The sequence below is a fragment of the Mytilus edulis genome, chromosome 11 (assembly GCF_963676685.1).
Source record: "Mytilus edulis chromosome 11, xbMytEdul2.2, whole genome shotgun sequence".
Taxonomy (NCBI): domain Eukaryota; kingdom Metazoa; phylum Mollusca; class Bivalvia; order Mytilida; family Mytilidae; genus Mytilus; species Mytilus edulis.
Genome location: NC_092354.1, coordinates 19,863,519 through 19,880,302, shown reverse-complemented (window position 1 = coordinate 19,880,302; position 16,784 = coordinate 19,863,519). Strand labels below are relative to the sequence as shown.

The following is a 16,784-nucleotide window of genomic DNA, read 5'->3' as shown; positions in this document are numbered from 1 at the left end:
AGTAAGACCATCAGATATTATGCTTTAATTTTCATTTTGTTTCAAATTAAATAAAAAATCTGACCAGTTAAATTGAAAACTAATAATTTTAGTTTTATTCAGTAAAATCAATTGAACCTCCCTTTATGTCACCTCCTCAATCTAATTAATTTATCTCTGTAATCATTTAAAATGCCCAAAACAAACAAATCCATATGTTAATATGAACTTACTGTTGCAGGGTACCACGAAGGGAGTCGGTATTTATGTTTTTAATTATCGCTCTTTATAAACAAACAGAACATCTCCTCATGTAACCCTTAATATGTTGGTAAATTACATATTTATCGGGTTAGGATTCAATGATACAGTTGATGTATTTAAGTTCAATACTATAAGATATACCTTAATGACAACAAATACACTTTTGATAAGAACACTCATCATATTTATCTTGTCATTTCATTTACAAGCTTTCTGACCTGTAGCACGGTAAGTTTGAATATTTTTTCCAATTAATTAAAAATTCGTTTAAATCCATCGAAAAAGACAATGCAAACATAACTTGTATGGATCAATTTCTGAATGTTTTAAGCTTTGGACCAGCTAATAATAATACAGCCGAATAGAAAATTGCGTTTGACATTTGTAAGGGGTTTATAACGCTCATGGGTGCTTATATCTTACAGCTGTTCTCACACGCTTACATTTTGTTTTCAATTATCGATTATAGCTTTGTATGGTTGACATTCTTTTTTCTGTCAGACAGGGTATACCTGATCTCGACCTCATTTATTTGATCATATATTAAAGTTAAAATTACGTGAGCTGGTGTGTTTCTCAGATAATATAAACAGAAGGTCTCATTAATATGGTTTATGGAAGGATTGTAAGAGGTACATAGTTATCAAAGGTATCAGACTTATAAATTAATACGCCAGATGGGTGTTTTATCTACATAAGACTCAGCCGTGACGCTCAGATCAAAATACTTACAAAGCCAAACAAGTACAAAGTTGAAGAGCACTGATGACCCAAAATTCCAAAACGTTGTGCCAAACACGGCTTAGGTAATTTTTTTCTAAATTTGTCAGGTGTATATATCTGTTTATCGGGTTTCATGTGACATTGACCTTTTTTTGTGGTTTATTGATTAATGTTAAGTTTCTATGTTTTGGTCTGTGTTTGGTCTTTTCTTTGAATTACCATAAGCAATAGGTCTAGTATATTTGGTGTATGGAATTATTTGATATATATGACTTTGACCTTACTGTCAGGGATCTTTATATATATATTCAGTTTATGTGATAATTGTAGTTAACCTTTCGAGTTAAACAAAGATTAACAAATAAGACTGCAATTACAAGAAGATACCTTATTGGCATTACAGCCATTGAACAAAGATTTTAATATTTGTGTTTTTTGTATGAAACATAGACATGTGCTAGTTGATAGGACAGGATCGTCAATTTTCTAAGATGAAAATATTTAGTAACCGCGGCATATGAGTTTAACCAATTGTGTATATATGTTGGATCTACAATATATTGTAATGCATTGTATAATTTTCATACATAAATACCACATAAAGGGTAACGTTTCCTCGAAACCTCTAGTTTTGATCTTAATTATTATGTAACTTTATATCAACACACTTGTAACCTAGAATAACTATCAACACATATCTTTTGAATGTATCGTGACATACGTTTTACTGCAGGAATATGCGAAGCATAAGATAACAGTGCTGTAGTTTTCTATTGGAGACATATATGTAATCATGGCAAACCTTTCTAAAGAGGAGGAGAACTATGTCCGATTGGCGTTGTTATTGAAAGGAGTGACACCTAGAGCAGTCCGTACTTATTTTGACAGGGAATTTCTACCTTCCTCATTACCCTCGAAAATTAAGACAAGCTACAACACTCTTTCCGACTTAAAACTTAAGAGAATCATAAACCAGGCTCAGTGGAATCTTCTGGTTCCAAGAAATGGTATGTCCTTATATAACTGCATAAATTTTGTTTGGATTAAGATTTCATAAATATGATATTCATTAAACAAAATTCTGTTAAAGGCTTACACAAAGCAAAAATATTTATAACTTTTCATCGTTAATATTTTTCAATACAACTTGTCACACACCCTGCTAATTGCATATTAATGTTCGCGTCTGCATAGATGGTGCAACCCTTAAAAACTGCTAAAAGTCTAAGAAGACCAAATTTGTGCTCATCCCATAAAATCGAGCACATATTTTTTTTGACATTATCTCGACAGTACTTAACTGTAGTTGACTGGTCTGAATCAGCCCATCTAGCTAAATTGAATATAGATCTTACAAAATTCCAGGGTAATTGCTGGCAATTTAAAAAAAAATTAATAGGTATTGTTTTTTTCTTATTAAACTCAGAAAGTCATCTCTAATTATGATTTTAACTTTTTTAAATTTACAAAGCTATACATGTATGCCAGTTGTATGTTGATCTTACTGAATCCCAGGTTGTTATGTTGTTTAGCATATTGATGTCAAATGTAAGCAATAAATTTAATAAATCACACATTAAGAAGGCGCGCACCTGCTATTATCGAGTTTATTTTACTTTCTAATTTTTCCAGATTTGAGAACTTATTCATTAATCAAATATTTAAATGTTCAGTATAGAACATTCCCCTTTAAATACAGGTATACTAGCTTCCTGTTGGTGATTGGATAACTCCAGCATAACATATTTTCACATTGATTTAGGAAAATAAGTTATTACGTTCAATTGCTTTTGTTGTTACAGGTGTACCCGATTCAAAAACATTCGATGTTACATTGATGATCTGTTTGATTAGAAACTTGACATCTATCAGTCCTCCAATCAATGGATTTGACAGTCCACCACCATCAGGGGAAACAACTCCAGGATCCGATCTTGCAAGGATAAAATGTTACAGGAATAAATTAGCTCATCATGATAGTAATACAATAGATACTGCTTATTTCAATACAGCATGGAAAGATATATCAGACGTAAGTTTATCTTAACATTGACATTTGTATTTTGTTGGATATGTTCACATTAATCACATTGACAATGTGAAACAAAAGTAAATTAATATTTGAATAGAGTTATCAATTACATTTTCGTACCAAGTGAACTAGTCCAAGATTGATATGAAATCTGACGAACATGTACCATTTTCAGAAAAAATCGGACAATCCATTTTTAGTTAATGCCCGATACTGTTTTTTGACGAATGTCAAAGGTTCTGATTATTATCTTACATCCAAACAAAAAAGATAGAAACTTAAACAGGAAAATTACCAGAACAATATGTTCGACAAATATGTGACATTTGACGACAAAAGTCAACTGAACCTTTTAAGGTGTTATTACCTTTAAAAGACAATTTATACCCGTTATTATGTAAAAACCATAATAGATAGAAAAAAATGCAAACATAATATATGATCGACAAACACGATCTATGAATTTGTCAACATACCTCAAATGGTATAATGACTCCTTACATTGAATTGTTTTGTTTGGTCAATCGATCTCATCATGAAGTTCTTTAAAACGTTGTTTGCATGATTTTGATTGTGAAACTGTCAACCAATTTTGTATTTCTATCAGGTTGATGTGTGCATTTCAACAATCAAACCTTGAGCACACAGATATAACTAACCCATTTGTATACAATTGTTCACGATCACAAAAAAAAATTAAACCCAGATGGTATTGGAACGTACTACACAAGATTTTGTCTGATCACATCGACTTTGTGACCTAAAACGTAAAATTATGTTTTTGAAATCACACCGAAAATTACCAACTTTTATGTTCTTAAGGTCAGATCCTATAATCTAGGGTCACTTTGGCTACTGGAAAACACCTGTACGGAAAAGATAGAGAGGAACATTATAAAGCAAAACAGTTTATCAATGTAGGATTACAAATAAGTCAAAATGTTCAAATTATTTGCCCCCAAAAGATATTTTTACTAAACGAGTTATTTCTTTTGAAAATATTTCTTTAAATCTATTTTTTGCAAAGCAACATGAACAAAGAGAAAAAATGTTGAGACCAATAAGATTTACAAGTAAGTCAACAAACCTGAAAAATTTCACATAAATATTTTTTTTTTACATAAGAGCTTTAATAGTTTCAGTAAAAATTGGTTTATCACTCAATAAATCAAGTTCTGGTTTATATTTTCAGATGATAATGTGATTAATATAGAAAAAATCGGATTATTGTTAATACAGTAATTTTTCCGTTTGGAGAAATATTAAAGCCTGCATATGAAGCCTATAACTCATCTATAAAAACAACGATAATTACTTTTAAATAATTGTGCAATACAACTATTCAACCTTTTGAAAAAGAAATAGCCAAGTGTTGTGAACATTTTACAGAATTCTGATGGGTTTTATTTTTACCTATTTTCAGTTTGCATTATTAGAGACCTTTATTCTTTAAGTCAATGTTCCCTCTTTACCTTATATATTTTTTCAACTGACATCAGAACTGAAAACAAGGCCGGTTTGAAAACATTGACAAATACCTTGATTACAAACTAATGGTGTTTTAACTCATTAACACTCTAGATTAGTATGCACACATTTATAAAAAAAAACAGGATTGAGGCTGAAATAATGCGCAAGGATTGAGGGCTAATATAATCTTAAGCATGTTGAAGACTAAAAAAAAGCTGAGAGGATTGAAGGCTAAAATAATGCCAAGAGGATTAAAGCCCAACATCAATACTAAGATGATTGACTCTTAAATAATTTTCGGGAGACTGAAGGCGAAAATAGTCCTAAGAGGATTGAAAGGTAAACTAATGCTGACAGGATTGGAAGTTAAAATAATACTGGTAGGATTGAAGGCACACATACTGCTGAGAACATTGGTGGCTAAAATGATGCTAAAATGGATTAAATGCTAACATGATGCTAACAGGATTTAAAGCTAAAGTAATGCAAAATGATTTTAGATTCAAATAATGTTTAAAAGATTGAAGGCTGAGGTCATGCTAAGATTACTGAAGCCTAAATAATTGCATCCATTGAAAACCCTTGATTTATGAATGACATATAAAACAGCTTTTCGATTGGACTATTTTTGTTGAAGGAATTACGGGACTTTGATCATTTGTTGAACTATTTATCACACTAACATCTTTTCACTGAGCGATGATTGATTTAGCAATGATTATTGAACACAGAAATTGAAGAGAAAAAAAGTTGAACAAAATTAGCAATATCATAATACATTTATGGAACTATTTATTTCTAGGCTGTAGGTCGATTGGGAGGTCAAACAATGTATCAAGAGTGTCAAGAGTTAAAGGTGAAAATCTTAGATCAGTCAAATCAGGAAATTGTAATTGAAATCCAACAATCGATTGAAGAAATGAAAGCATGGAGAAAAACAATCGACAATTTTGGTCATGAATACTCAAAAGTGCATGAAAATCTTAGAGAGCTACAAACCTGCCACAGTACTTTACAGACAGAACACACAAAAGTTACTGAAAAAGTTAACTTATTACAGACTGAACTCACAAAAGCCAATGAAATTTTGAAAGACCCCATACCACCAAACATCAGAGGTATATTATTAGTATTGCTTGAGAAAAAAGTAGAATATTTATTGACCGTTAACATGGGTCCGTAGGGAGTAACAAGCAATCTGTTTAACATGTTTAACGTTTATTGTGGTTGCAGTACTTCTCATTATAACTAGAAATCTAGACACAAGTTACTTAACATAATGATCACTAAACGGTTAGCAGGGAAAATGACAACACATGAGGTGTATTAATGGTTATTACTTCTCCAGTTCAAGTTAATGAGTACGTTCTTATCTTGATAGTCTGCTTGAATTTCACCATATGTATGATTTACAGTTATATATTCCCGTATTTAATATCAAGAATACTTAGTTGTAAGCCAAATTGCCTTTGAGCAAAGTATATACAAATGTATCAAATCACAAGCATGTAATCAACAGCAATCACCATACAATCTTGAACAATGTGCAAACCCTGTACCGTATAGTGAAAGATCCCACAATAACAAAATCTGAAACAACACTGCTATAGCCTTGTTTCATTATTTCATGTATGTTTTAGATGATTAGTAAATTAAATGGTTTACATTAAATAAGCTATACTTATATATTTTTCAGACCAAATAGAAAAAGAAATAAAAGAATGGGAAATAAAGGATAAGATGTTTGTGACTACAAGAGCAAGTGAGTACGTACTTGAGTGTTTACAGGACAACAGTTGTGTGACTTTAACTGCACCATCAGGAGTAGGCAAATCTTTTATTGCAAGACACACAGCACTAGTTTTACAACAGGAAGGGTATAAAATAATACCAGTGAGAAGACCAGATGATATCAGAGATTATTATCAACCTGGTAAACAGACAATCTTCATCGTAGATGATATTTGTGGAAATTTTACTGCCAACCAACAGCAAATTGAAAACTGGCAACAAATGTTACCTGTGATAAACACAGTTATTGCAGACAAATGTTGTAAGATTATTGTATCTTGTAGGTTACAAGTATATAAAGATAATAAGTTTAATATATTAAAACCTTTTAAATCCTGTGAATGTAATTTATTGTCAGATAAGTTATGCCTTACAGCCGAAGAAAAAGATATTATAGCAAGTATCTATTTTGATTCAGGCTTGGACAATATTGATAGATTATCACAAAATAGTGAATTCTTTCCACTTTTGTGCTCTTTATATCATTGGGGAAAACATGGAGATATTAAGGAATTTTTCAAAAATCCATTTTTCGTCTATCAAAATGAACTAGACAGTTTGGGTAGGCATGGAGATGAGGGAAGCTATAAAATATGCAGTCTAGCTTTATTAGTTTTATTTAATAATCAACTGAAAGACAAATGGATCCAGGGTACAGTAACACGTGATCAACGACATATAATCAAAGCTACATGTGATGCTTGTGGATTGAACAGAGGTACTTCCAAGGCAAAACTTAAACAGGCCCTTCTCACTCTAGAAGGTACATTTGTCCATAAAAAGAGCAGTATATATAGAACTGTACATGATAAATTATTTGACTTCCTTGCTCATTACTTTGGGCAGAAAATGATTGAATGTTTAATAGACCATGGCGATAGTGATTTAGTACATGAACGCTTCATTTGGAGGAAATCACCAGAGGACAAGAACTGTAACTTAGACTTCATTATTCAAATACCAGAAGATTATTTTGAATTATATTTAGAAAGGTTTATAAAGGACTGGTCAGCAGGAAAAGTGAGAGTTACATTTATGAATAACAATTTGACAGTTGCAGAATTTAGACAACAGCTGTTAAAGCACTTACAAAATCTGGACAAATCACTTCAAGTCACATTAGCCAATAAATGTGACACAGTATTATCAAAAGAGCATCATGGATCAGGTAGTACTCCGCTGATACTGACTTCTTTTTATGGTTATACTGATATGGTACAATGGATGTTACATAATGATGTAGTTCTGAATCACTGTCGAGACGATAGGAATACTGGACTGATAATGGCAAGTCAGGAAGGACAGACTGAAATAGTAAAGTTGTTGTTAGAGAGAAATCCTAACATTGATCTATGTAATAATGATGGCTGTAGTCCACTGTACATGGCAAGTCAGAATGGACATACTGAAATAGTAAAGTTGTTGTTAAAGAGGAATCCTAACATTGATCTATGTCGCAAGGATGGATGTAGTCCACTGTACATGGCAAGTCACAATGAACATACTGAAATAGTAAAGTTGTTGTTAGAGAGAAATCCTAACATTGATCTATGTAATAATGATGGCTGTAGTCCACTGTACATGGCAAGTCAAAATGGACATACTGAAATAGTAAAGTTGTTGTTAAAGAGGAATCCTAACATTGATCTATGTCGCAAGGATGGATGTAGTCCACTGTTCGTGGCAAGTCAGAATGGACATACTGAAATAGTTAAGTTGTTGTTAGAGAGAAATCCTAATATTGATATATGCTATTATGATGACTGTAGTCCTCTGTATATTGCAAGTCAGAATGGACATACTGAAATAGTAAAGTTGTTGTTAGAGAAAAATCCTAACATTGATCTATGTCGCAAGAATGGATGTAGTCCACTGCTCATGGCAAGTCAGAAAAGACATACTGAAATAGTAAAGTTGTTGTTAGAGAGAAATCCTAACATTGATCTATGTTATAATGATGGCTGTAGTCCACTATACATGGCATGTCAGAATGGACATACTGAAATAGTAAAGTTGTTGTTAACGAGGAATCCTAACATTGATCTATGTCGCAAGGATGGATGTAGTCCACTGTACATAGCAAGTCACAATGAACATACTGAAATAGTTAAGTTGTTGTTAGAGAAAAATCCTAACATTGATCTATGTCGCAAGAATGGATGTAGTCCACTGCTCATGGCAAGTCATAATGGACATACTGAAATAGTAAAGTTGTTGTTAACTAGGAATCCTAACATTGATCTATGTCGCAATGATGGATGTAGTCCACTGTTCATGGCAAGTCAGAATGGACATACTGAAATAGTAAAGTTGTTGTTAGAGAGAAATTCTAACATTGATATATGTTATAATGATGGCTGCAGTCCTCTGTATATTGCAAGTCAGAATGGACTTACTGAAATAGTTAAGTTGTTGTTAACGAGGAATCCTAACATTGATCTATGTCGCAATGATGGATGTAGTCCACTGTTCATGGCAAGTCAGAATGGACATACTGAAATAGTAAAGTTGTTGTTTACGAGGAATCCAAACATTGATCTATGTCGCAAGGATGGATGTAGTCCACTGTTCATGGCAAGTAAAAATGGACATACTGAAATAGTAAAGTTGTTGTTAACAAGGAATTAAAACATTGATCTATGTCAGTCGAGGCAAATAGGAAATTGCATAATATTATGAAACATCCCAATTTAACATTTTATTACGAAACTTCATAATATTAGTTAATCAGATAAATTTGTAACTATATTATGGGATTTCGTAATTCATAAAATTATGGAAATACATAAGAGAAGAAACTTTTTACGATTTTAAAATCTTTTTTCGGTCGTTTTTTGGGCCCTGCGACTAATTTTGGGAAATTTCTAGGAAAAAAAACTTTTTTTTGAGTGGTGTTTATACCAGGTCATAATGAACAACTGTCAGATTTTTCTCCGAAACACCATTAAATACTCCCGAATCCACAAAGTTTGCTTTATGTTTATAATTAAACGATGGTCGAAACACACTGAGTAAATGACATATACATGTATATCAGTTTAGCTACATGGTGTGTAAGTGACCTAATATACGATATTTACGGGGTCAGTAAATTCCATATGGAGTGAGAGCGATTATGTCAGTTGCCCACTGTGTACCGAACTTATCTAACTGACTATCTTTAAGTGTAGTATATATTAAGTCTTCCATACTTAGCATTAGGAATCTACCATTTTTCTATACAAAAAACAAACGACAACAATAACAACTGGTTAGCTTTACATTTGTTTAATGAATTTAATCATTACATCTATCATTTTTTTTTCGTCTGTTGATTTAACGGACGCCATCACAAAATTGGTTGACCGTTATGGAATACCGGTTTCACAAATGAAATCGGATACTTATCTTTATGAATGTGACAAACTGAATTAGACTATTTAGTGGATTTGTAATAACATGAGCAACACGACGGATGCCATATGCGGAGACGAATCTGCTTACTCTTTCGGATCAACTGAGATCTACTATAGTTTTTGGTGGGGCTCGTGTTGCTCTGTTTTACGTTTTCTATGTTGTGTCCTGTATGCTAAAATGATTGTTTGTCTCTTTTGCTTCGTCTCTTTTAGCCATGACGTTGTCAGTTTGTTTTCAATCTTTGAAATTGACTGTCCTTTTCTGGCATCTTTTGATACTCTTTAAAAACCTTTTATATTTCTTTTTTTTTCGTTTTGAAATGGAAATAAGTCCTTAATGCCAGCAATAACAACTTGTTAGTTTCAAATGTGTTTTATGAACTAATTTTAATGTTGCATCATCAATTTCTTCGATTGCGAAAACTATCATACTTTTTTTGCTTTGAAACGGAAGTAACTCTTAACTAACCCCATATGGTAACTATAAACCCTATATGGTAAATAACCCCATATTTTTTTAAGACACCCATTATCAAATATATATAGTCAGCACGTGTAGTACTGTAACCAATCATATCCCTATAAATCTAAAGGAGGTAAAATAAATGTATATGTATATTTAATATGTCTTTAACTCTTTCTTATATTAATTTTAAATCAATTCTAAAGATTTCGGAACGACGCAAAAGATCAGAGAGGATACCAGAACGGTGAAAGGTGTTTGTAATTCCGGAAACCTTAATAATAAAAGCCGAACTTGATTGATAATTATGTAAACAAATATCGAGAAAAAATTATTCTCTCAAAATACTAGTAGAAAAATACAATTAATTTCTCAAATGTTATTGTACGCGAAAAGCACAGACAGAAACATTTGTTATGCATATAATGATAATAATAAAAACAAGTCTGAAGAGGGTTTTCCGTTTTACCACTGATAAGATTTACCGATAGCGTCAAAGAATAACAAATAACAGAACAAAATATGCAATTGTGAATAAAATGGAAACGTTATATGATTTGAACAGCGAGATTAAACATTTTTAAATATAACTCATGCGGAGATTTAAATTATAATAATCATGATAATAAGATAAGGTCTTATCAATACATGAATTGGTACAACAATAAATCAATGTAAAACAGATTATCAAATTTCTGCTATATCCTAATTATACTAATGTCTCCCTTACAATTTTAAGACACCAGTTGTATTCTCCCATGTCTAAATTGTCAAGGCGAGAAATATAAATCAAATTTGTCACATGATGTAAGTATAATTAGGTTGTTTCATAATATATGGAATTTCCTATTTGCCTCAACTGTATGTCGCAAGGATGGATGTAGTCCACTGCTCATGGCAAGTAAAAAATCCTAACATTCTATGTATAGATATGAGGGTCCAGACGGGATTTACAGACTGGAGAATAATGGCCAAAAAGTGCAGAAAATGACAATTGAAATACAGAAAAGAAAAAAAAATAGGTTAAATGAAATAATGAATAGGAAATTATGTGATGTTGAAGCATATAAAACAGAAATAATGAACATATAAATAAAGAGCCGAAAGAAATAGTCTTAATCTTTAAGAATAAAAAAATGTAGGATTCCCACGCTTAACCTTCAGTTATGCCACAATCGATCTGCAAATATTTTGACAAACAGATTCAGAAAGTGTTATGTTTTGGGGATAAATCTACTTTATAATGTTCAATGAAAATATAAAATGATTGTTACTATTGTGTATTGTTTCGTTTGATATATTCATTATTCCTTTTAAATATTTTGTGTGTTGAAATGAATGATATAACCTGATTATTACTATTGTTTATTACTATGTATGGTATCAACTTTGTAACTATTATGAATTGTTTTAACAAATATATACTAGATGTTACTATTGTGTATTGCTATGAATGATATATAATGATTATTACTATTGTATATTGGTAAGATTGATATATACTGATTGTTACTATTGTGTATTGGTATGATTGTTACATACTGATTAATACTATTGTGTATTGTTATGAATGATACATAGTGATACTATTGTGTATTGTTATGTAAAGTATATACTAATTATTACTATCGAAATTTAATGAATGATTTTTTTTTTATATTTGTAATACAAAAATATTTTGTATCAGGAAAAGAAAAATGATTAGAATACAACTATTTATTAGTGTTATAGAGGGTTTTCTTTTGTATGATATTATCTTTCAAGATATTCAAATTATTTAGAATACTTAAATTACATTGTAATTTTTAAGAAGTAGTTAAAAAGGCCTATTGTTTATTAAGGTTGCTCGGGACTATTCGACTGCGCATTATTTCACGCATTAATTACAAAAGTATTTGTCTTAAATTCGATATATTTTTTTTAAATATTTTGATTGAATAGAAATGTTATATTATTGTAGTTATGTGACTCATAGAATATTTTCGTTATTATCCGTATTTGTTAAAGGATTGGTGAAATGTCATTAATCCTTTAACAAATACGGATAATAACGAAAAATGACATTTCACCCATTTTCACCATTTTCCCGCCAAAATTTGTGTTTTAAGGCAAAATATTGTTTTTTCCTTATCGGTGACCTATGATTTTTATGGGCTCATTCTTTGAAGCTATACTCCAGCTTTTCATATTACAGTTTTGGACCAATTGTCATAGAACGTTTTTTTTTTATATTGCGATAAAAATATGTCAACACCTCTATTTTCCCTATAATTTCATTGAAAAAAGTCCCTTTGACATACCTGTTTAAAAGTAAAATTTTGAGCTTAAATGGTCCGTGACCCCCTATTTTGTTTCGACCAATTTGATTCATTTTCTTTAAAGAATACAATAACCGAAAATACGACACTTCTGATAGAACCGTGGAATAGGCCCGAGCCACCTTAAATAGGGGAATTTAAAAAGAATTAGTCAAACATAGAAAAACTTATTTACAGTCAATCTCATGATTTTCAGGTAAAACATTAAATAAAATGAGTAGTACAAAAAGCTGCAATGTGAAACTGAAGCGTTGTTAGGACGATGCTTTTGATATACGCATGAGAACCACACACTAATAGAATGGTTACTAGGCAACAAGTGTATTGTTTTCATGGATTAAACATATATATATACTTGGATGTTGAAATAATAAACATTTACAATGAATCATGTGTGTTGATATATTTGAAAATAACTATTACAGCGATGCCCAACCTCGACCGACCATCCAGTGGTCAGCTTACTTTACTGTGGGTCAGCTAGTCAATCCTAATCAATGGATCCAGTCCTGGGTATTTAAACGCATTACAGTGTGTAATTTTCAAATCAAAATAAAAATATGTTGCATGGTTGCTTAATAAAATTCACCACCAAATAACAAATAACATAGATGTTTGCAACATTACTATAGATATAGAAAGTAAAAAGATGTAGTATGATTGCCAATGAGACAACTCTCCGCTACGTACCAAGTGCGAATATGTTTACAGCTGTAGGCCAATTAGAAAAAAATATTTATATCAATTAAATTTTAGAAATTTTCCGAATAAGTACAGTGGCAGATTGGGGAGATGGGAGGGGAATTGGGAGTCCTTGACCATGTTTTGCCAAAAAAATAATAAAGCGGCAAAAAATTATCAAAACAAATATTACTATCCTTAAGCGCTATTTCTACCGAGCTGTGTCATCACGATCCTGTCTCAATTCTCTCGAATCCTGGATCTGCATCTGAAAATTATTTAGATTATTTATGTGTCACCATAACATGTATGAGGTATTCAATAATGAGCAACACTCGAACCGTATATCAGTTACTCATAAACGTTTTCAACATAACAAATCCACATAAAGCACGAAAACATATCAGATGGTGTCATCTTTGGTTGATGTATTTTAAAATTGTTAAAAGGACCGTTTCAGATGGTGTCATATAAGGTTGATTTATTGATTTGTTAAAAAGACAATTTCAGAATGTGTCATGTTTGATTGTTTTGATGGTTTGTTAAAAAGATAGTTTCAGATGGGTGGTTTATTAATTTGTTTAAAGAACTATTTTACATGGTATCATATTTTAGTGTCTTAGTTTATTAAATGGACTATTCTAGATGATGTCATGTTTGGGAAGGTGCGTTTGAACAATATTTCTTGAAAATACACTTCAGTTCTAAAGGGATGCTTCGAATAACGAAGGAATCTACCAGTACATATATGGCAAATTGGAAAACAGAAATCATTATGTATCTGAACTATCATGACTATCACTGTACATAGTTTTTGAGTTACATTGTTCCGTTATAATTTGGTTCAATATATGTAATGATGGAGTGCATCAAATTTAAATTATTATATTATGATCTGTACATGTCTATGATCCATACACCATATATATGTACCAATTTTCACGATTATATGTAGAAGAGGGATATTCAAACTCATAGATCAAAAATAAACAGCCAACAACATGACTAAAAAAGAAAAAGTCCAACAGATATATAATACTAAACAAGACACAACAACTAAGCAATACGAACCCCACCCAAAACCGGGTTGATCTCAGGTATGTGTTAATGTGGAAGTGTAAACAGACCATGCTCCACATGTTATTACAAACCCGGAAAGTTGTCCAACTCGGTAGGTCACATGAGTGAAAAGGGAACGGGATTGTAGTTGCGACATAATGAACCTATATATTCGATATCATTTGTGAAACGGATAGTCCATAACGGTCAACCAACTCGTAATGACCGTACAATATACGAAGAGATAATTCTAACTTCACCATTTGGAATTATTGGCTTAATAGCTTCCTTGTGTGTGAGAATAGAACGACCCAAAAGGGATGATTTCAACTTCACCTTTTGGAACTCTTGGTTTAATAGATTCCTTGTATGTAAGAATAGAACGACCCAAAAGGGATGATTTCAATCTTCGACATTTGGAACTCTTGGTTCAATATATTCCTTGTATGCAAGGTCAAAAATAAAATATTGTTTGTCCCCCCCCCCACTTCCCCCACTCCCCCCCCCCCCCCACACCCCGCGACCGACCCGCTAAAATCGCCGCGACTCGAAAAATTTCATTGGCCATTCTTGTTCAAATTTTTTTTTGGCTATGTTGAATTTTGGTGATATCTTTCCGAGGCTGTATTAAACATGTGTTGGCTTTTTGTCATACCTTTCCGATTCTGTAGTCAACAAGCGTTTTAAATGAAGGCATTTTTGCATTGATGCGTCTATATGATTCGGAATCAAGGAAAACAAATGTAATGCCTTGCCACACGATTTGTGTTGTGTGCAAGGGTGATATTTGAAAATAAAAAAATCTGAAGCATCTTTCAACCCACTGAGTGCAACTTGATTGGCTTTGTCTTTTACCTCTGTTCCTGTTTAAAGGATAAAATCTTTGAGTAAAAATGGTCTGAATCGTGATTTGAAATCAATCTACTTTGTCTTCGACTTCGAACAGGTTGGGCACAAGTCAGAAAATGTTGGATACGTGAATTCCTGATTTCTAGTTTAAACAAGAACAGTTTAAAAGTATTTTTTATTTTTCATTTTATGGCATGAAATTTACAAAAGGGCACGTTTTACGTTATAACCATGATAACTGAATTTGTAAAAACTCAAAGTAGGAACAACAAAACATGAATAAGTGAAGCCTTGTTTTTTCCAGAACTCAAAAAAACATACAAATTTTTTGTTTGTGAATTAATTGACCAATCTGCATGATCCAGGTGTAACTGAACATAACTAAATTATGTTCACTTCTATTGAAAAATTTATTCATTGAATTTTAATTCCCATGTGATAACATTTCTTTTTGTCATCTCATAATTGATGATCAAGGAATGAATTGGGGAACACATGAATTGTTTTGTTGTGAGTTATGCATCAAATAAGACTTGAAATAAGCTTGATTTTTAATTAATTAAACACTTACCTTCATGAAAATTGTTATCACATGAAGAATGTGTGCTTTTGTATATTTCATACCATAAAAGGAAAAAGAAAAAAGGAGGTCCCTGTATACTGTTTTGAACACCAGAAAACTGGGGTGTACACTGAATACAGGGAATACCCCACTTTTCTTGACTTATCTAAGTACCTGTTGAATTTTGTAAAATTCAATATAGAAAAATTATATCAAGAAATAAAATAAAATAATTTGCCTACCTACCTACCCCTACCCTGATAATCAGTCGGGGAGGGGAAACAAAGATATTTTTAATGTTAGCCTAAGAATAGAACGATCCAAAGGGGATGATTTCAACTTCACCATTTGGAACTTTCGTTTTAATAGCTTCCTTGTATAAAAAATAAAATAAATGAACAGATACATGTGCTGGCAAATGGTTCAGACATCTATTATATCTTTTGACCGAGTACACAGCTGTATCTTGTTTTCGAAAGTCCTTCAGTAATTGACAATAAGTTACATTTTGTGAGAGCCAGTTGCATAAAAACTTTATTTCATTTACTGATCCTAATACAGTGTGCTTGTAATTATGTTTTGTATCGATTTATGACGATGATTAAGAACCATAGTCTTAGTCTGTTTACAACAAACAGTGAGTTACCATACATCAAAAGGAAATTAATGTAAGCTTACTTGAACTTATTCTTTTGATCTTGGCATTATTGATAAATAATCTGTATCATTAAATTTCGAATAACAGAACTTTCCTGGTTAGCGATTGATAATTATTTCCTTAAAAAATCAAATACAATGAATAAATTATCCTGCATATTGCTGCAAAGTGATCGCATGGTCAAAAGAAGTAAGAGTGTTTATTAACATGCCCGGCTACTATATCTTTGTTGTCGACTAAGGAAAGGAGCTGTTTTATTTTTCAAATCTTTAGTGAATTTTCAAATACTACAAACTAGTCCTAGTATGGTTTTAGTTCCAAGTCACTTGAAGATGTTAGTACCAATTCACCTGAAGATACCTCAGCGAAGTAACACAAAGATGCATAAACCAAGTCACTTGAAGATACCTGGACCAAGTCACTAAAAGATGCATGTACCAAATCACTTGAAGCTGTATTTACCAAATTACTTAAAGATGACTGTACCAAGTCACATGAATACGCATGTACCAAATCACTTGAAGATGTATGTACTAAGTC

At 31.8% G+C, this 16,784-nt stretch overlaps 1 protein-coding gene across 1 annotated transcript; it reads left to right on the top strand.

The window, feature by feature from the left end:
• The first annotated feature begins 1,759 nt into the window (after positions 1-1,759).
• On the top strand, positions 1,760-8,887 carry LOC139494068 (uncharacterized). The gene is made up of 4 exons (XM_071282238.1): positions 1,760-1,973; positions 2,769-2,998; positions 5,271-5,586; positions 6,165-8,887. Exons 1-4 carry the CDS (start codon positions 1,760-1,762, stop codon positions 8,885-8,887), a joined length of 3,483 nt encoding a protein of 1,160 aa, XP_071138339.1.
• Positions 8,888-16,784: the final 7,897 nt, after the last annotated feature.

Bases quoted from the DNA above. Each gene is read 5' to 3' on its own strand.
- LOC139494068 (XM_071282238.1), top strand. From the start codon at position 1,760: ATGGCAAACCTTTCTAAAGAGGAGGAGAACTATGTCCGATTGGCGTTG. The intron at 2,999-5,270 runs GTAAGTTTATCT...ATTTATTTCTAG, and splicing joins CATGGAAAGATATATCAGAC to GCTGTAGGTCGATTGGGAGG. The intron at 5,587-6,164 runs GTATATTATTAG...TATATTTTTCAG, and splicing joins CATACCACCAAACATCAGAG to ACCAAATAGAAAAAGAAATA.